This window comes from Dipteris shenzhenensis, chromosome 4 (assembly GCF_047967505.1).
Source record: "Dipteris shenzhenensis isolate YYH24624 ecotype China chromosome 4, Dip_SZ_1.0, whole genome shotgun sequence".
Lineage (NCBI taxonomy): Eukaryota > Viridiplantae > Streptophyta > Polypodiopsida > Gleicheniales > Dipteridaceae > Dipteris > Dipteris shenzhenensis.
In genome coordinates, this window is record NC_141599.1 from 230,300 (window position 1) to 251,986 (window position 21,687).

Here is a 21,687-nt window from a genome sequence, read left to right on the forward strand (position 1 = left end):
AAAGCTATCGCTCTGGTTGCGGGCGAGACAAGCACAGACGCCAAGGCTTTGGTCATGGAGGAAGAGGTTGTGCAAGATGAAGGGCCGCTAATATCGCTCTCACATGCAGCAGCTTTACTCCCAGGCCACCGATACTAGATTAGGTGGAGGAAGATACACGCTCTTTTACAACGGCGCTTTGGGGCTGGCGTTTCTGTGGTATCGGCCCTCTACTACTTTGTTCCTCCTGATATAGATGGTCTTCTGTAGGATTTGAGACAAGGGAAGTATTGTATTCTTTGTGGATCCCGTCAAAGTGGAAAAACTACTTCTGTCCTTGCTTCCAAGCAGCAATTAAGCAGTGAACCCGAAGCAGCTACCGTTGTCTATCTGGGCAGCCTTACAAGCGCTGATGAAAGCTGGGACAGACGTCTACTTTGGAGCTACTTTTGGGACAGTCTGCGCTTGAAGTGCCCCCAACTTTTTGGCCCCAGGAATGCGAAGGAATTTTGTGGAGAACTAGAGATCTTGTCGTTGTTTGCCATTGAAAATCTGACGAATCCTGTCACAGTGATCCTCGATGAAGTGGACTTACTGCTTAGGTTAACCTGCATTGATGAATTCTTTCGTGTGATACGGTTAATGAAGAATGAACCCTACAGTTACAATCTCCGTGGCTTTTTATTAGTCGGAATAGAGCGTGTACATGACCTCCTTGAAGAAGCTCACCATAACAAGCGCATTGAGGAAGCAGAGCAAAAAGGAGAACCCTACATAGGAGGATCCACACCTAGCATGTTGTCCACCTTTCCACACGATCATGTATTATCAGCGACAAAGTTCAGCCTTGAGGATGTAAAATCTCTTCTTAATCAGGCTGCTGCAGACCGACCAGGTGTTGACATTGATGTGGAGGTGATTTCAGACTCTATCATGCAGTGGACATGGGGCCATAAGGGTCTGACTGGAACTTGCTTAGCTAATCTTGTCCAAGAAGAATTATGGAAGTTCAAAGATTGGATCAAGCGGGCTGACTCCTACCGTCTTGGAACTTATATTTTTGGGCAGGCGACTTACAACAGAATTATGCAGTATGTTAGGGCACGTGTACGCAATGATGACGTCTACAATCTGCTGTTGAAGCTTTTAGAAGCGGGGGAAATACTTTGTGAATCTGAGTCAGTGGTTGAGTTGCGGGAATTTATCGCTGAAGGGGTTCTTGTAGCCTTTGAAGAAGAAAATGGAAGGCAGGCTATCACCCTGTCTTCTCCACTCCTACGTTTGGCCATCCTTCGAGGATGTGTTATTCTGGGGGCTGACGTGGATCCACCTCCTCATCCTGCTCGTGTAGATAGAAAGTGGGTCCTTCTACAAGCGATCGCGTCCCTTGATGGAGATGTAATGTGTAGGCCAGAGGTCTTGAATACTCGTGGTGAGCCATCAGAGTATGCCTATCAATTCCTCTTTATGTGCAGGATTAAGGTTGTGATGAGTCAAGCATATCCTACTGTTGGGGGTAGGGTCCTGCCGGAAGCTAAAGAAGTCAAGGTGCAGAGCGGGAGGCATAGCCAGCTTCGACTTGACACCCTTGTTCGTGATGGCGATAACTTCTCAAAGTTTGGCATTGAGTTGGTGGCACATGGAAGGAGGAATGCCATAGCTGAACATCTTGAAAGGGCTGTGAAGTATCACCAACTGCACACAGCTCAAGTATTTGTGATAAATTTTCACTCCAACAAGGCTCGAGAGGAACTATTGTACCCATCCCACGACTCTGTTGTTTTTGTCTCAGTTTACTTCGATACCCACAATAATATAGTAGAGGTAACCTTTCTTGACATCCATGGAACTATACAAGTGGAAAATGTGCCACTGAAGAGGTGGAATGGAACATTATCTTTTGCACACTTGTAGGGGACACACCAAGAGGTCACTGTTCATATTACGGCATGCCTTTGCCTTTGTCATGGGCTGAGGGTTTTCCACACAAAGTCACGACTGGGTAATATGGGGTAAAATCACACCTTTTCTCTTGGTCTCTGTTTAACAGAATGTTTTGAAGGTATAAACACACAGAGATTGTCATGGTTAAAATCTACAATTGCTTGCTTTATGTTCTTGGGAAGTCGAACATCTGATTTTTTTCATTTTGTTTTTTTCTTGTTTGGAAGAGATGTGAGAGTCGAAGGGAGCAGAAGCGCGCACAGGCAGAGAGAGAGAGAGAGAGAATGTTTTGAAGGTATAAACACAGGCAGATTATTATGGTTAAAATCTACAATTGCTTGCTTTATGTTCTTTCGAAGTCGAACATCTGATTTTTTTCATTTTACCTTTTTTTTGTTGGGAGCTGTGATAGTGGAAGGGAGCAGAAGCACAGGCAGGTAGGCAGGAGGGAGGGAGGCAGGGAGGAAGGGAGAGAGAGAGATTAACCTTGGCAAAAGCCCTGACAGGGCTATGCGACAAAACACACATCCAAAAAGGAATGTCTCATACCAGCCACAAGGGGTTAAAAAAGGAGGCAAGGGCCAACTAAGCCCAAGCCGAGTACTATAAAAATAGTTAATCTAAAGTACTAGTTACTGCATAGCAATGTACATCATGGGATCCAGCATAGAGAAACCGGTGCCTCTAGTATAGTGGCCTGATGGGATGTGAGGATCTCTTGAATCTGTAGCTAGTGGGGGGTGGTACGTATCAGTGGTGGGTGAGGCCTGCGTGCTCGTCGTATCTGGTCAGCCATATCAAGGCTGACTCCTCGGATAGGGTGGGTCCCACTAAGGAGAGTAGTGATGGCGAGAACCTCGATCGTGCGTGCTCGAGTCTGTCAACGTGGGCTTTGAAGTCGTTGCTTGCCTTTGATCCAGTCGTCATGGCAGTTTGCTAGCTCCTCATCTAGCATCTCTCTATATCATGGGGCCTCCTCAGAGATGGTAGATGAGGAACTAGCAGACGAGAGAGAGAGAGAGAGAGAGAGAGAGAGAGAGAGAGATTATTAAATTCTTCGAAAAACCATGAAAGCCCTATGAGACTAAAGCGAATCTAGTACAACAAACTAGGTGGGTATGGTCTCAAAACGGACCCACAATCCTACAACATACAAAAAAACATGTCAGCTCAAATCTAAGTATATACATATACATCCATATGCATCCATGTATCAGCTATCATTAAATCGTCAGCTTAGGTTCTCAATCTCCAGGGCCAGACAAGGATAAAGAAAACCAATAATGGAAGACTATCCTCTATCGATCTGTTGTTTAGGTCGTCGGGAGGTGACTTGCCGTCGGATAAGTGCTATGGTGTCCCCAGCCGGATTGGTATTGGAGTGGGTAAACAGGGACGGTAAGTCCCGAACTTGAAAGTCTAAGTCAGTTTGTTGCCATGTCTGTCGAGGCTCTGGCTCTCCAACTCGTCCAGATGCCTGGTAGGCTGTGATGCTCGATCTGCGATCTAGAAGAAGTTGGTGATAGCTCTATCATTGACATTTGCTGTTGCTGCTTGGTCACACCGCTGTGATCGGAGTGATGTGTCCCGGTGTCAAGTCAGCTCGTGCAAAAAACTGCAAGGAACCACTGATGTGGATAGTGAAGAAGCCATATGAGGGGGCCAAATCCGTAGTTGAAGAGGCAATGATATTGGCCTCATATAGCATAATAGATGGGGCATCTAAGGGCAAAGTGCTCCTTTGACTCAAGCTACTGTAAATCACAGAGAGTGCAGATGTGGCCCTCTCGTGGTATGACCTCTGCTCGTCCACTCTCAATACACAGTCGATGTGAGGAGACATGGAGTTGACCAAGAGAAATCTGGAGCGCATGTGGCATATGGAGTTGTAGGTGTCCTGGTGGGATAATGAACCCCTCAGGCGAGATCTGAAGGCATTGTCCATGGTAGAGCTCCAGCTTCATTGGAAGTTTGGGGTGTGCAGCCATGTCCTGAATGTGTGCAGCTGCAGTATATCCTCTCATATGATCTGGTTGACCTCTTGGCTAGTGGGTTACGCATATGTAGATGGAGCATCCAGGCTATATTGGAAAGGGGGGTAGCCGATCAATATCAAGGCCCAGGTGAGCGAACTAACTAGAAATGCATCTATACCAGCATCTCCAGTCTCCCTTAGAGGATAGAGCCCTAGAAGAGGATAAAGCTAGCCAAGGTAGCCGAAGGTGGCCATCTGACAAGGAGACGAACTCTTTGACTCTGTGGAGATAAGTGATAACTTGAAATGTCGCATCAAGCTGTAGTGGTGATGCACCAAAATCAGCCAGGATAATTTGGGCCAATCTGGTGTGCTGTGTCTATCTTGAGTAGGGGCAATCTAGCCTCACCTTTGTGTGAATTGTATTTAGTGTGATCTGTGATGTTGTGAATAAATTGGTAATTGAAAATATCTAGTGTTTGAAGTGAGATAAATCTAGACTATTAATGGTTAAATACCTTGAGAATACCGGAGGCCGGTTTCAGGGTTCTGTTGCGGGGATATTTCTGTCATTCTATTGAGGAGAGGCTTGGTTGAGCTTCGGGAAGAAACCTAATGGCTGGAAGTTGTTAGTACAGCTCTTGTTTATTGGATAACATGGATCCGGATAATCAGAATCCACAGGGAAACATGCAGCCTAGAGAGGGGTATCCAAATGTTGATGAGCAACACAATGATTTTATGCCTCATCCAGATGACATGTTTGATGTGCAACCTCTAGGCCTAGCAGGTATGTAGGCATAGATGAACACCATGATGCAAATGTTAAATCAGTTGACTCAGAATATGGCACAGATGTGACCACTATGCAAGTGTAGAATTAGATGCCACAAGTAACACCTAAGTTTCATCCACCTTTGCCATAGGAATTACCACCAACACCACCCCCATCTACCTGTAGAGCCAGTGCCACTTGCACCGGTAGTGCAAGGTAACAATGGGAACAACTCGCAAAATGTTACTCACATGCAAGCCGCTGTAGGCCCTCCCTTGGCACAACCATCTTTAGAGGCAGAAGAGAATATGGATGTGGATATGCATGCATAGCAGAATTCCATGTATGGGAACCTTGGTATGCAACTTGGGATGCAAGGCAGTTTGATAGGGGCTCCTGGAATGATCAATAATGCACTTTGAATGCAGCAAGGGCAGCAATCCCCTCTTTTTCCCACAGGTGGTAGTGCACAACCCTCGGGAGTAGTGCCTCAGCGACAGCAGGTTCCTTTCTTGCAAGCTTCTGTGTATGATGGTTTGGATGCCCGCACCCAAATCAAGGATTATAAGGAGGGTGGTTCCTTTGTTAAGTTTGAGGTGTTTCATGGGCATAGTGATAGATCAAAAGCTTTGATGTTTATTCAGTAGTTTGATATTGCGTTCATGGGAGGAATCTATTACGAGTCCTCAAAGATCCGTAAGGCTGCCACGTTCCTCAAGGGAAATGCTTTGCAATGGTGGTCTAATATTGTTATGTAGGAAAAAGCTCCTACTACTTGGGTTGGCTTTAAGAAATTATTTGCAGCCCATTGGTTGACTTCCACTTTTGAAGTCGAAGTCATGATTGAGTGGCACAAGTTGAATGCTGAAGGATGCTACAATTTGGATGAGTTCACCACAACATTTTGGAATGCATTGCTACCTGTTGAGTCTTACAGGATTGTTCCCCTCAAGGAGCAGGTTGAAAAATATTGTTGTGGGCTGCCATCCGAACTGCGTGACTATTGCATTAAGACTAAGGTTGCCAACATGTCACACGTGATAGAGGTTGCTAATACTGCTTACCAGTTGATGCAAGGGAGAGGATCTGGCTTTAAGGGCAGCAACAGAGAAGAATCTAAGAAGCCTGCCAGGGAAGAGTCTAACGAGGCAGCCAAAGATGTGAGTGAAAAGCCCAGTGGTGGAGTCGTCAAAAATTTTAATAGACCAAGGAGTAGGTTGAAAAATATTGTCGTGGGCTGCCATCTGAACTGCGTGACTATTGCATTAAGACTAAGGTTGCCAACATGTCACACCTGATAGAGGTTGCTAATACTACTTGCCAGTTGATGCAAGGGATCTGGCTTTAAGGGCAGCAACAGAGAAGAATCTAAGAAGCCCGCCAGGGAAGAGTCTAACTAGGCAGCCAAAGATGTGAGTGAAAAGCCTAGTGGTGGAGTCATCAAAAATTTTAATAGACTTGGCAGATTTGGTACAGCAAAGAGGAGAGACATTGGCCGTGACAGAGCCAAAGAGGAGGAAAGGAAACAATTGTTTAAAGGGGGAAAATGTTATTTATATAAGTAGGAAGGTCACAAGCTCTATGATTGTCCCAATTGGAAGAGAATCGACACTTTAGCTAATAAAGGAGGAGATGCTAGAAAAGGGGATGAATGGGAGGAAGTTGTAGGCAAAAAGAATAGACCTAGTGTCGGGCTAGTGCCAGACATAATTGGTGATGCCAAAGATGAGAAGAGAACTGAATTATGTAGGGCAAGGGGCAAGCTAAGAGATGAGCACTGTTTGTTTTTCTTGGAGCCAAGGCCAATTTCATCACCTGAATTAGCAGCTACACTTGGTATCCGACTCGAGGAGATGGGTCCTACTTGTGAAGCCAATATGGCTAATCCTGATCAGAGATTGCTTTGCCATTGCATGCCTTGTAGAAAAAGACAATACCTTTCCAGTGGGGACCAAAAGAGATTGCAGCTTTTAAAGAACTGAAGAAACGGTTGTGTTCTGATCCGGTAATCATTCTTCCTGTTTTAAGGAAGCCTTTTGTGCTTCAGTGTGATGCCAGTGGCCACAGTATTGGCGCTGTATTGATGCAAGAGGGAAAGGTTGTTGCCTATGAGAGCAGATTGCTCTAGAATTTTGAAATCTTTATGAATGTGTATGAGCAAGAAGTTTTGTCAGTTATTCATGCCGTGACAGTATAGAAACACTATTTGCTTGGAGCTGATTTTTATGTGCAGACAGATCATCAGTCTCTCAGGTATTTTCTCACTCAGAGGAAATTGTCTGAGAAGCATATGTGATGGGCAAACTTTCTTTCCATGCTCCATTTTCAGAGTGGCAGTGCTAGGAAAGAAAAATGTAGTGGCTGATGCGTTATCCAGGAAGCCTCAGATAGAGGCTATGTCTAAGAACCCACAAGTAAATGCTGTTTCGATAGCCTATCACTGTGAGTTGGATGCCATGAAAGATCAGTATGCCACTGACGATGCCTTTGCGAGGATTTATGATCAGCTCATTGAAGGACATAGGCATGAACATTACACTCTGAAAGAGGGGTTCCTTATGATGCATGGTGGGTTGTGTGTTACACGCCAGTTAAGGCAAAAAGTTTTGACCGAGAGTCATGTACCTCCATATGCAGGCCATAAAGGCATTGATTCAATAGTAAAGGCAATAGAGCATTATTCCTAGTGGCCTTCTCTTTGGAAGATGTTGAGGAATATGTGAGAGCATGTCTTACCTGTCAGAAGGCCAAGGATGATAGGCAAAAACTATCAGGGTTGCTTCAGCCTTTGCCTATTCCGAATAGACCCTGGCAGAGTATAGCAATGGATTTTGTATTTGATTTGCCAAGAACTCTTACCGGGCATGATGGGATATGGACTATAATTAAAGCACATCATATGGCCCACATGTTTATGCAGCATATTTTCAAGTACCATGGCATGCGTGAGTCTATTATGAGTGATTGAGACCCACATATGATCAGCTTGTTTCGGAAAGGTTTATTTGACAACTTGGGTACGATTCTCAAGTTTTCTTCAGCTTACCATCTTGAGATAGATGGGTAGTCAGAGCAAGCAAATTCCACAGTGTTGGATTTGCTGAAATGTTATGTGTCTGAGCACAAGGCAAAGTGGGAACAATTTCTTCCTTTGGTAGAGTATGCATACAGTAACATAGTACACTCTTCCATCGGCAAGGCTCCTTTTGAATTATGGAAGGTGACAAGAAGGTACCACCTATCTTGCTCACAAAACAGGAGATATTCAAGGCTGAGCGCTTCGCAGAAGATTTAAAAACAGGATATGCAAAGGTTAACTATGCACTCCAACGTAGTTAGGTAAAACAAAAGAAAGCTGCTGATCAATGCAAGCGTGGATTGGTCTTCAAGGTAGGAGACTTGGTATTGTTGCATTTCAACAAGGCAAGGTTGCGTACGGAAAAGGGAGAAGTTCGCTTGTATATCAAGCTGAACATGAGGTATTATGGGCCCTTCTAGGTACATGAAGTTATTAATAAGGTTGCCTACAGGTTAAAGTTATCTCCAACATGAACTATCCATGATGCTATTCATGTGAGCTTGCTTAAGCACTTTTATGGTGAGGTACCAGAAGATCCTCAAGACATAGAGCAACCCGAGGTTGAGGAACAGGAGGAAGTCATTGTTCTTGTGCAAATTATTTCACATCATGAAAGGAAGGTTAAATGTAGAGTGGCAAGGCGCTACATGGTAAAATTCAAGAACTATTCAGCTCTTGATGTGCAATGGATGGGAGAGGAAGAGCTGGCAAACTCTTGGAAGAGGAAGAGCTCATAGACTCTCCAAAGGTGTTGCAACTCTACCGTGAGGCTTTTAACCTTCAGCCTACTTCATAGGCTAGTTCCAGTTTAGCTAGGAAACCGCCTTGAGTAGTATTGGATGCTTAAGATGGGGGGTTCTTCCACTCCCTGGATATCGGTAGTTTCCATAGGTTTAGTCTTGCGATTGGTTCTGATCCAGGGTACTGAGCTGACAATACTTTTGCCTATAAGGTCTCTTGACACATGTTGAGTGGTTGCTCCACTTGAGTCTACACTTTGATATGGGGATGGAGCTGCAGCCTTATCCATTGTTCAGTTTCTATGATATGCAACAGTGTCAGAAGTCTCGGCGCATCATCTGGCGGTACTTCTAGGCAGTTTCAGCACACAAATTTTCCCTATTTCGCATATTTAGCTAGCTTCAGAGTGGTCAGGTTTAGGTGATTTCACAGAGAGAGAGAGAGAGAGAGAGAGAGAGAGAGAGATTAATGTTGGCAAAAGCCCTCATGGGGCTATGCGAAAAAATACACATTCAAAACGGAATGTCTCATACAAGCCACAAGGGGCTAAAACAGAAAAAGAAAGAGGCAAGGGCAAGCTAAGCCCAAGCCCATTTTGAAGGCATTTAACCACTCATTTGCGTGCAGATTAGCTTGGTAAGCACAGTTTTGTGCAGCTTGCATTTGGAGTTCATTTTCTTCTCCATTGCTCGCATTTGTTGGCCCTCGTGCCACTGGGATTTGCTTTTCAGGTGCACTTAGATTTTCATGAGTGGGCAATGATTTTCAAAAGTTGCCTTAATCCCAAGGAGGGATTCTTTTGAGTGCAATACGCTTCCTAGCAAGGGAATTCAGTGGACATTTTGTTGTGCATTTTCAGAAATGGCTGAGGGTGCAAATGCAAATGAAGGCAATGTCCTTGGATTCCTAACACAAGAATTGGATGGAACTAGTTACTCATTGTGGAGCTTCATGGTGCGCAATTTGCTTGTTGCAAAGAAGTTGTGGGTGCGTGTTACGGGAGATGAGGAAAGGCCTCCGAATATTGTTCCAGCAACTCCCTGGCAAGGTGCAAGCAGGGCTGCACCTGTGGCTACTACTCCTGACCAGAGGAGATGGGATTCACATGATGCACAAGCGCTCTTCTTGATTGCACTTTCAGTTAAGAGGTCCATCATTCCGCATATTTAATCATGCATGACTTCAAAAGGCAGCCTAAGATATATTGGAAGGCATGTATCAAGCACGCAATGAGGCTAGGGTTTCATTTTTTAAGCATGAGCTTGCACATGGTCAAATGGGTGAAGGAGCTTCTATGCAAGATCATCTCACATATATTCAAGATCATCTCACATATATTCAGGACTTGAGAAAGCAGCTCCTAAATATTGATGAAGTCAATTATGCAGAGATGGTCACCACGACCTTGAACTCTCTTCATTAGTCCTATTAAGGTTTTCACACCTCCTTGAATCTGTCCATGAGGGGAAATCCAGTTCCTCTCACCTTTTTGGAGTTAGTCCGGCTCTTATTGCAGAAAGAGCAAACGCGTAAGAACTTGGCGCAACGTGGTGGTGAAAGGGTTTTATTTCCAAGTTTAAACCTAAAAGGAATGCTTAGGTTGGTGGTTTTCAGCCAAGGGCTGATTCAAAGCAGCCATCAACAAGTGGCAAAGCAAGTGCAGATCAACCCAAGAAGAAGGGCAAATGTCACTATCGTAAGAATTCAGGACACCATATTAATGAATGCTAGAAACGCATTGACAAGGAAGCCAAACGGAAGAGAGAGAGTGGTATGGTAGTCAAGGATGATGTTACAAAAGATGATGACTTAGCCAACCTTGTGCAGGATGATTGGCCTTTAGTTACATGCAGTTATGATCCTTCTAAAGATGTCTATGCTCTCAATGTGAACGATTTTGTGGTACTTGGTACTTTTGATAGTGGTGCTTCTAGGCACATCACCTCCAAGAGGGAGATGTTTGGGAATGTGACACTTGCCCTCAATGGTAGACGTGTGTCATGTGCCAATAATTCTTCTTATCCAGTTAGAGGAGTGGGGGAGATTATGCTTACAACTGTGGATGGTTCAGATTTGCTTCTTCAGGATGTTCTCTTTGTGACTGGAATCGAGAAGAAGTTGCTCTTTGTATCCTCTTTTGCCATGAGGGGTTTAGATGTTACTTTTGAGAGCAATCGCTGTACGGTATGTGATAGAGTCATAATATGCTCGGTTGATGCTTTGGTCTTTTAAAATCATTATTGTTCTATTCACTTAAGCATATCTTCCATCTTGAAAAATAAATTCATTATGGACTTTGTAACTATGATTTGAAACATGAGATCATGCTTTGTTGAAATACTCAAAAGTGCAGAAGTATGAATGTGTGTGACTGTTTCAAAGAAGCTATCTTGTAACATGTTTGGTTTAGATAGCATGTCTTGTCACGATACTTATTGAAGAGTGTAATTTTCGGGCTGAAATTGTTGTCTTGAGAAACGCTCAGGATAGAATGTACATATTTTAGTTCTCTCTCCCTCCCTTTGTCAATGCTCTCCTCTTTCATCTTTAGAGATCTCAAATAGTTTAGAAAGATGCGTGATTTGGACCAAAGTAATAGCAATTGATATGCATATTATGAATAGAACCTCATTGCATCTATCCATGGCATGACACTTAAGGAAAAATATGCAAGTAGGAAACTATTTGGTAGTATAACTTATGTTAATGTTTCTCATGAGAGGAGAACAAGCCAAATCCAGAGGCAGAAAAGTGCATCTTAATTGGGTATTCTCTATAGCAAAAAGAGTATCGTTGTTATAAACCATCCCCTCACAAAATGCAAGTGTGCACATACATTTTTTATGAAATGAGTTACTGGTACGGATCAACAAACGTGATAGAACTAATGTAGATGTAGGAAATGGTAGTGCTACTGCAATTATAAAGCAGGAAACACAAAGTTTGAGTGGACCTAGTGAGTTCTCAAATAGTGGATCCAATGCATGGACAGGGAGACTACGATTTAGTGGATCGTCTCATGGCAACCCAGATAGTGTTACGCGAGTATCATGCAAAGGAAATGAGAAATGGATCTTGCACATGTATTTGGTGTTTCATGTGGTCACTCCTATGCTGATGGAGAGTCCAATGGCTTAGAAATGAGCCTTGATGAGGAACTTGGGATTCCTTCTTTTGTGACTTCAGGTGCAAGGAAAAAGTAGGAATGATGTAAAGACTCTTGGAGGTGATGTAGCTATATGTACGCCAATACATGTAAAGTATTGAGTTGATAGGCTAAGATATATACACATGCAGAGTCTATGTGTATCTAATGTATGTGTATGGATGTGTGCATATGTCACTACCCATGTGTATGTGCATGTGCATGTGTGCCTATGCACCTCTATGTGTGTGTGTGTGTGATGGTTATCCAATGCAACTAAGCATGTGAAAAAGTAAAACTCCATGTGTATGTATTGAAGGAGGTGCATGTGGCATGTAGGCATTGAGGGCAGTGCAATCTCCTTGTACTTATCTCTCCTCTAGGCTTCTTTCCTTTCTCTCTAAGAAGCTTCCTTGCTTTTCACATGGCATTGCCATTGGTTGTCAAGGCACCATTTCTTAAGTAATGTTTAATTATTTGGAAGAACCCTTATCGAGAGAGAGGATTCTACATGGTGCTTTTTTAATATATTCATAGGTAGGAGAAAGAAAGAAAGAAAGATATATTAACGTCATCAAAAGCCCTCTCGAGGTTATGTGACATAGAGTGTAATAAGAGATCTCATACAAGCCACATGGGGTTGAAACTGAAATAAAAAAAGGGGGTAACAGTAAGATAGTAGTACTATAAGCATCTACTGCTTGCGTGGGTATAGAGAGCAATATACAAGATATCATCAGAATGTATCGTGTCGATCGGGTGCTAAAGTAGCTTGATGAGTAGAGAGGATCTCCTATATCAATAGCTGTTGAGTAGAGCTACGAAGTGGGGGTGGACGAGGTCTATATACGGCGGATCGTAAGAGACATATTGGTAGTGACACCACGGCTAGAGTGATGCGTTCCAAAAGAGAGGGGATCATGCGAGCTCGAATAGTGCAGGCAACAGGCTTGTGATGTCGTCTCCAGTCGACATGGAGCTTAGAGATCACCTCATCAGTTGAGTCAAAGTGATCCAGTATAATCTCAAGTGTGAAGAAGTCTGTAATACGTCGTCGTCTCCTATCCGTCTGATCTGATGTAATCTCTTGCTATTGTTGTCTCGTCTGTCGTATGAGCGTGTCTGTGTCTGCTCATCTCTAGGAGATAAAGACCAATACAAACCTGGTCATAGAAATGGATCGGTCGTGTGAGTGGACCAAAACTAGAGCCCTCTAAGAAGAGGCAATGGTATCATCCACATATCTCATAGTAGACTGGGCAAAAACATAAGAAGTGCTCCTCTGCCTCGATCATCCTTGTGGTGCATAGTCTACAGAGTCGTCTCTCTCTGGGAATCCCTCCTGCTTGCCCTGCCTTAATCTCAAGCTGATGTGATGTGACGCGCATCTGTCTGATGGCAATCCTCAAGGCATGTGATACCTATTGGTTCTCAAGGTACTGCGGTTTAGTGACGAAGCCCTGCTCACATATCCTCAGGAAGTGATCACAATAGAAGCGAGTTTTGGTAGGAAGCTCATGGGCTTCGATCCAAACTCGGGATGTATGTAGCTGGAGGAGATCTAACAGTATGATATAGTTAATCTCATCTCGTGAGGGGAGTAGTGGGGGAGGGGCATCCGGACTATATTGAAAAGGAGGCAGCCGATTAATATGTATACCATGTCTAGTAAGCCAAAGGGAGACACGTGCACAGAGAGAGAGAGAGAGAGAGAGAGAGAGAGAGAGAGAGAGAGATTTCCTAGCAGTGTTTATTTAATAATATATTAAAATAAATTTGCTAGTTTTCTTTAGAAATTTTATTGAACATATTTTTGTTTGAAATTATTTATTGAATTGTATTTTTATATAATTTTTAAAATTTAAGAAGAAGAGAGAGAGAGAGAGAGAGAGAGAGAGAGAGAGAGAGAGAGAAGCTTGAGAGATTTTATTCATGCTTATGTTTAATTAATAATATTTTTAGATTTTCACTTAAAATTTTACCTTTCAAGTTTTGAAATTTTTAAAAAATGCTAGGGGGGGGAGGGGAGAGAGAGAGAGAGAGAGAGAGAGAGAGAGAGAGAGAGAGAGAGAGAGAGAGATATTTTGAATGGTTTTTGCCCTTACTAATGTTTATTAAAAACATTCTTTTATAACTTTTCAAAAAAAAGACAGCTAAAGAAAACTTGCATTCTAGCTACATTATTATTCCCAACAGGAAGGCATGAGGCTTAGTCATGCACCATGTGGCACAATGGTTGGCTGCTGATTGAGTGCACTAATACATAGAAAGAAGAAGTATATATTTTTGGTTAGTTAAATAGAAAAAAGAAAAAAGTTGTAAGTTCTTAATATATAGAAAGAAGAAGAAAAAGTATAGAAGTATATAAGAGTGAGTCTTAATATATAGAAAGAATAAGAAGAAGAAGTATAAAAGTATATGTTTTTCAAAACTAACTAGAGGGACTTGGCTATTTGGTGTCGTGTGTTGTGAGATAATTTGTTTTGTGTTTGTAGACTCTCTCTCTCTCTCTCTCTCTCTCTCTCTCAATTTCATGCAACATAGTCTTATTTTGTTTCCTTATTCATGTAAATGCATAGCTTTTACTAAAGCCATATTAGTTACTTGTTTTTAAAAATTGCAAATAATGACATTTTTAAGAGCAAAAAATAATAATGGAGTGGCATTACTTGTTCCTGTGGTAACAGAATGAGATTGTCAAGTGTATGGTCATATATCAACCTTGCAAACTCTACCAAAAACATAAGAAATTCAAAGGCCATTATTACATGTCTAGTGTAATGATTTTGCAAATGACAACTCAAATGAAATTACATGCATGTTACACCCTGTGGCATGCTCAGACTAATTTTGTATATTCCTCATTCTTTATGGCCAAGGGTCCATAGTTGTAAATCTCTTAGTTCTCAATGTATATAGATTGATAGGTTGTGGGCCAAAGGAATTGTAATGGAGAGGACTAGAGAGAGTGTTAAAAGAGCTAGGCCCTCCCTTCAAAAGAATGGTTGTATATAAGCCAAGTCAACTATTTTGGTCTTCATTCTTTTGTGTTAAGCTTGAGGAATAGAGAACTTTGGAGCTTCCTTCACTTGTGTTGTACTTCCCATTGTTTTCTCTTGCACTCTACTACCTTGTTACATCGCTACGATTGTGATTTCTCATTCACCATGCTCATGACTCCCTCTTCTCTACTCTCTTTTTCCCTCTTTTGCCCTTCAAGTAGAATGCATCATGCAAAGAATCCAAGGACAATGGAGTGTCAATGTTGCATAGCTACACAATTGATGGCTCTCACAAGGAAGTAGTGTTGGAGGTTGAGCTCTTAATTGTGGCTTGTTTGGATGATCCTCACGACACATTAATTCACCAACCAAGTGTAATATTTTTTGGCACCATTGTCGAGGAAGTATGTCCATTTAATCTTGTCGATTGTGCTTCCATTTTGTTGTTATACCCTTGACCAATTGATAGATTTTCGATTGGAATAGGTGTTGGTTGAAAAGTGGCTAGTGGGTTAAAAATGTGCTAAAACGTGTGAAATCTTTGTTGTTTATGTTTTAAAAAGTTTAAATTGTTGTTTATTAGTTTCTCTACATAAAAAATGACCTATCACATGCTACTATGAAGGTTGATTTGACCCGTGAAGTGACAAGAGTGGTTGAAAAGTCAGAACTTTCATTTTGTGCAAAAATGTTTGTTTGTTGCACATAGCTAGGATAGTAGCTAGATTGCACTTTGCATGCATCACAGAAAAAACAAAATTTTATTTTAGGGTTGAAATTTAGCATTCTAGTGTCGACAATTCTAGGACGTTGAATTAAGAATAACCCGTCGCCACCGAATTAACAACGTTGGATTAGTCACAACAACTCTTTGGCAAGTTGTCACCTACCTCTTCATAGAATAAAATTTTCCAACTGTCTAACCACCTACCCCAAGATTAATCCAGTGTGCCAAATTATTTTTTAACTCTAATTTTGAAAGTGAATAAATTTTGTGAAAATCAGCCAAGAATTGATGTAAAATCCAAGGCCTGAATCACTTAATCTTGTGTTGGTACTCTAATACCGTTGAATTAATTTCAACTATGGTCAACTTGAAACCTTTAAATTTTGCCAAGAATAGGGTTATCTTTTAATCTTGCATTTCAACTTGGGACACGATCCTATAGAAGACAAAACATTGAATTAATCTACAGAGCCATCGAATTAAACTCTAGCATCTAATCCTGACCTAAGGTAGTAACAGTGTTCTAATAGATACAAATCGATGAAGCATTCTTACCGGACTCAAGTTTGTCCAGTTGTGAGGCTGATTTGACCCAAACGCTAGACTAACCTTAATTCAGCGCTACTGAATTAATTCTTAAACTAAAGTCATGTTTGAGTAGCATAGTTTATACTAGCAGATTGCTAGCAGGTCTTGCTAGCAGGTCTAACCAAACTTTGAACTCCAGAGTCATATATGCACCTCAAATCTGGAAGAATCTTAGGATCAAAAGTAGCTTTGAAAGATGGTGCATTGAACATTGATTTAGAGGCCATTTTGGGCCCAAGCATTGGAACACTAAGAGAAAAGTCTTCTCTAAATAGCACATATTTTTTATTAGGGCCTTACTTCGAGTACAACTTAAGTATAGATGGGACCTTTAGCATTAAGAGCAATTCACAAAATCTTAACGACACTCAAGTGTCCATTGCTGTAGATTTAGGAACTCAGTCTGCAACCTAGTCAACCTCCAATCGAATATACGAAGGAATATCTAGTTTCTTTGGAAGATTTGACCCTTGAGCACAATTGTTCAAAACTAGACAACCTTGATCCATTTGCTCATGGAAACTTAGTGACCTCAGGACCACATGTTGTCACAGAACCAACTGCGAGGGTGGTGACAACACCCTTTGAAATAGAATTACAATCTCAAATCTTGCACGATATGGAAGGAACAACCTTTCGATTTGATTCGGAAGTAGGATCATCCGAATTGCCAAGAGGCTATCATGAGTATCAAGGAGAACAACCACCTGCAAGGTTTGCTTCAAGGTTTCCACCACCGCTAATCAAACTAAGACAATCAAGCCATGGTGGACCTTAAATCCCAAGACTCCAATAACAACAATGGCATATTAAGGGCCAACATCGAGGTTTAATCATGTAACTTCGAATCCTACATTTCTTCTAACACCTCAAATGATAAACCCATCAACTGGTGTGCAAAATGCGTCATTCTTTGCGGATCCTCATGTGGGATAATAAATAATGTCGATTCCACCTCAATGACCATTTAGACCTCAACAACCACCTCCATATTATGGTCAACAACAAATGCCATATCCTTAGCCACCTCCTATTCATCAGATGGTGTTTCCTGATGAGGCATTGAGAGCATTAGTTCGAGCTATAGGAAGGGGGGCTCTAGTGCAAGCTATAGTGTGTGTAGCAAGGGATAATCATGGTTCTAGGAATAGATCCATAGCCATCGCAAAACTGATAGTAGAATTCCAAGGAGAAGGTGATCCCATCACCTACATGGAACTCTTTGAACAAGTGTGTGCAACCTTTGGAGATGTCTCCAATGGTGACAAAATAGGAGCATTTGGAATACAATTGGATGGCAAGGTAGGAGCTTGGTATCGAGATCTTAAGCTTAAAGAGAAAGAGACTTGAGCCATATTCAGAGGAGCATTTATTTTGGAGTACTCTCCAGGAGGCTCAAAGTGGACATTTGTAAATCAGTTGAATAAAAAAACATGAAAAAAGTTTATTGCGAGATTCTATCGTGAAATCAAACATTTAAATGCAAGATGCGAGCCCCAAGAAAGGTTCAGCTTACCTCGATTCTTATTAGGCTTAAGAAGTCGTAAGCTGAATGATCAACTCACAGTGTTGAACATTACATCTTTTGAGGCATGCAGTAAGAAAGAAATCATGGGAGATCTTTTAGACATCTATTGGAATTCGTGAGACATTTCCATCTTTCAATGACCTGGTTGCCATGTTGATCAGTGAAGAACTTCGTATTGGAGCTGATAGCTCATCCAACAAAAATGAAGAACAGGCTTTTTACTCCAATCGTAGTCGTGGACATGGCCGCGGTCGCTATGGCAAAGGCAGGGGGAGAAATAATAATGATGCCTATGCACGTAATGCAAATAATGATGCAAGACCTACACGAGGACGTGGAAGATGATTTACATCTTCTAATGATTCAAGAGATTGTTTTTATTATGGCAAAAGTGGTCATTATGCTAAGGACTGTTATAAAAAACAAGCAGATATCAGAAATGGAAAGTTACAACATGGTAACTATGCATCTAGCACTCATGATGATTGTTCAGAAAAGTTATTTGCTATGCAACAGAAGATGCACTCTACTACTATGCAGGATGATATGCGTGATGATGTATGGTATGTGGACTCAAGTGCATCAAATCACATGACCAACCGTGGGAATTGTTTTAAAGAATTGGATGCGATGCGTACACCTGGTTATGTTGAGACAGGAGATGATACAATCCACCCTATTGAGCATATGGGTAGAGTACCACTTGTAATGCAGGATGGAAAAGTTAAGCATTTGGAAGATGTGTTGCATGTGCCCATGATCACCAAGAACCTTGTGTCTGTAGGTCAAATGGTTGACCAAGGGTTGCAAGTATGGTTTAATTCTCATGGAGTATTTGTGGAAGATTTGAAAAACAAATGCAAACTTGTGACCAAGGGGGAGAAGAAAGGCAGATTATTCACTTTGGATGTGACTATGCCTAGTGCAGAAACTGCCATGTATGTTGATGGTTCGAAGGTGATAAATGACATAGATATTTGGCATAAGCGGATTGGACATGCAAACATGAAGAGGCTGAAATCTATGCAATCTAGTGGTGTTGTGACAGGGCTACCCAAGTTTAAGGACAATGCCATAGTGAAGGTGTGTGTAGCTTGTCAATTTGGAAAGCAAGCAAGGCATAGATTTATGCATCATGAGATAGAGAGCAGCAAGCCTCTAGAGATTATTCATAGTGATGTGTGGACTGCAGATACTATGACCATATGTGGATGCTATTATTTTGTGACTTTCATTGATGATTACAGTCGCAAAGTTTGGGTGTATTTCATGAAGGCAAAGTCTGAGGTGTTTGGATACTTTCAAGAATTCAAAGCCATGGTTAAGAAGGAGACAAGTCTGCAAATCAAATGCCTACAATCTGATAATGGGGGAGAATATACCTCACATGCATTTTTAGATTTTCTAAAAAGGAATGGTATTGTAAGGCACAAATCTTGCAGGTATACACCCCAAAAAAATGGTGTGGTGGAGAGAAAGAATCATCATATTGCAGAAGTTGCTAGAGCTCTCATGAATGAGAGACAGATACAAAATGAGTTTTGGGGTGAGGCAGTGTCTACTGCCATATATATTATCAATCGCACACCAACTGCAGTGGTACATAATATCACACCAGAGGAGAGATATAGTGGCAAGAAGCCAGATCTATCACATTTGAAGGTTTTTGGTTGCATATGTTATGTGCATGTTCCAGATGAGTTGCGGACTAAGTTGGATGCAAAGGCTGAGAAATGTATCTTTTTGGGATACTCATTTGAGCATAAGGGGTACAAATGTTATAACCCCATCACACGCAAGCTAAGGATCAGCCGTGATATGGTTTTTGATGAGCTTGCAAGTTGGTATGCATTGCCTCCTATAGTAGTTGATGATGGAAAGCCTACAGAGAATGTTGATAGGAATCCTATTGCTGAGACTGTTACAATTGCAGGGCCTAGTGAGGCTAGTTCTAGCTCTTCCACTTCACCATGGAGTGGTAGTATGAGAAATTCAGCAGATAAGAGTGGATCAGCCCATGCAAATAGCCCAAGGAAGGGCAAGGAAAAGATTGCAGAACAGGGTGGTACATCACGTGTAGGGGGAGAGTCAAGTGACTCAGACATGAGCTTGGATGAGGAGCTTGGAATTCCCAAAGTTACTTCACCTGGTGTTAGGAAATCCACAAGGGTATGATACCCAGTGGATAGGCTGACATATGATGGGATCAATGCCATACATTATGCTTATATGGTTAAGGTACTTGAGGTGACAGAGCCTACAATATTTGAGGATGCTATGGGTAATGCAGAATGGGAGTCTGCCATGGACGAAGAGATGGATGCCTTAGATGCCAACAAAACATGGGAGTTGGTTGATTTGCCTGGAGGAAAGAAACCCATTGGCTACAAATGGGTTTACAAAGTGAAAAGAAACTCAGATGGAAGTGTGAGCAGGTACAAGGCACGACTTGTTGCAAAGGGATATGCACAAGAGTATGGCATTGACTATGAAGAGACTTTTAGTCCTGTTGCTAAGATGAGTACAGTGAGGTGTTTCATTGCTTTAGCAGCGAGTAAGGGCTGGTCTTTACATCAAATGGATGTTAAAAATGCCTTCTTACATGGTGATTTGCATGAGGAAGTGTACATGGAGCAGCCACAGGGTTATGTACATCCATAGTATCCATAGAAGGTATGCAAATTGGTGAAGGCATTGTATGGCTTGAAGCAGGCAACAAGGCAATGGTTTGAAAAGATAAGTGGTTATTTTATTTCTTTTGGATTTCAGGTTTCACCTGCTGATCCCTCTTCATTTGTGAGGAAATCAGCCCATGGCATGATTGTGTTAGTACTTTATGTGGATGATCTCATATTGACAGGTGATAGTGTTGTTGAGATCTGTGAAATCAAGCAACAACTTGGAAGCAGGTTTGAGATGAAAGACTTGGGAGAGTTGCACTATTTTCTTGGTAGTGAAGTCATTAGATCCACAGATGGAATATGGCTTATGCAAAGGCAATATGCATTGGACATGTTGTCTAGATTTGGCATGACAGGTTGCAAACCCATCACCACGCCTTTGGAGGTGAATGGGAAGTTGACACAAGATGGGGGAGAGTTGATAAATGATGTTACCATGTATAGATGCATGGTTGGGAGCTTGATATACATGACTATTACAAGGCCAGACTCAGTTATGCAGTTTGGTTGCTTAGTCAGTTCATGCAGGCTCCACGAAAGCCCCATTTGGATTCAATCAAACGGATTATGCGATATGTGAAGAGCACTGTTTAGTATGGTTTGTTTTATGCTTATGGTAGTGATTTGCATTTGTCTGGCTATACAGATGCTGATTGGGCTGGGAGTCCTTATGACAGGAGATCCACGAGTGGTTATTCCTTTACACTTGGTAGTGGTGTAGTGAGCTGGAGCTCAAAGAAGCAACCCACTGTTGCTCTTTCTACCACTGAGGCAGAGTATAGAGGAGCTGCACTTGCGGCATGTGAGATTGATTGGCTATGCACGCTCCTACATTCTCTTGATATTGTGGTGGATTATGTCCTTTATTATGACAACATGAGCAGTATAAAGCTCTTTAGCAATCCGGTTTTTCATGCCAGGGCGAAACATATTGAGGTCCATTACGATTTCATACGGGAGAAGGTCATTGTAGGTGAGATTGACCTTCAACATGTCAGCACTACTATGTAGGTGGATGACATCTTCACAAAGTCCTTGGGTACAGAGAAGTTCCAACAGTTTAGAAACTCACTTGGTGTTATGTCTATTGATGTGAGCTTGAGGGGGAGTGTTGAGATATCAAGCTCAGAGTCTTGTCATATCCAGGAGGATGCCGAGTGACACGTGGTTGGTATACCACGCTAGTCTAGATTTCTTTTTATCCATGTACGGTGTGGTAGGACTTATGGCTTGGACTTAGCCTATGACTTCCTTATGCTAGTCATAGTAGGTGTAGGGTTTTATCATGTTGGTGTGTGAATGAGATGTTGTTGTTGCCTCCACTACTTGTATACTCTATCCTCTCTCTCTTCTCACCTAGATCCCCCTCCCCTGTTTACAATACGATGAGTATAATTGAATCATTCTTGTGATATCTTCCAGCTTACACCATTTCTTTTGGTTTGCTAATTGAATGTTGTTATATTGCCACAGGAAGTGGTGGCAGTGGACGAATTTTGTGCTTGGAGAGGCCAAACACGAAG

General features: G+C 41.9%; 1 protein-coding gene across 1 annotated transcript; it reads left to right on the plus strand.

The window, feature by feature from the left end:
* Positions 1-233: 233 nt before the first annotated feature.
* LOC147902291 (uncharacterized) lies at positions 234-2,058 on the plus strand. Its single transcript, XM_087373389.1, has one exon. It carries the CDS (start codon positions 622-624, stop codon positions 1,891-1,893), a length of 1,272 nt encoding a protein of 423 aa, XP_087229515.1. The 5' UTR covers positions 234-621; the 3' UTR covers positions 1,894-2,058.
* Positions 2,059-21,687: the final 19,629 nt, after the last annotated feature.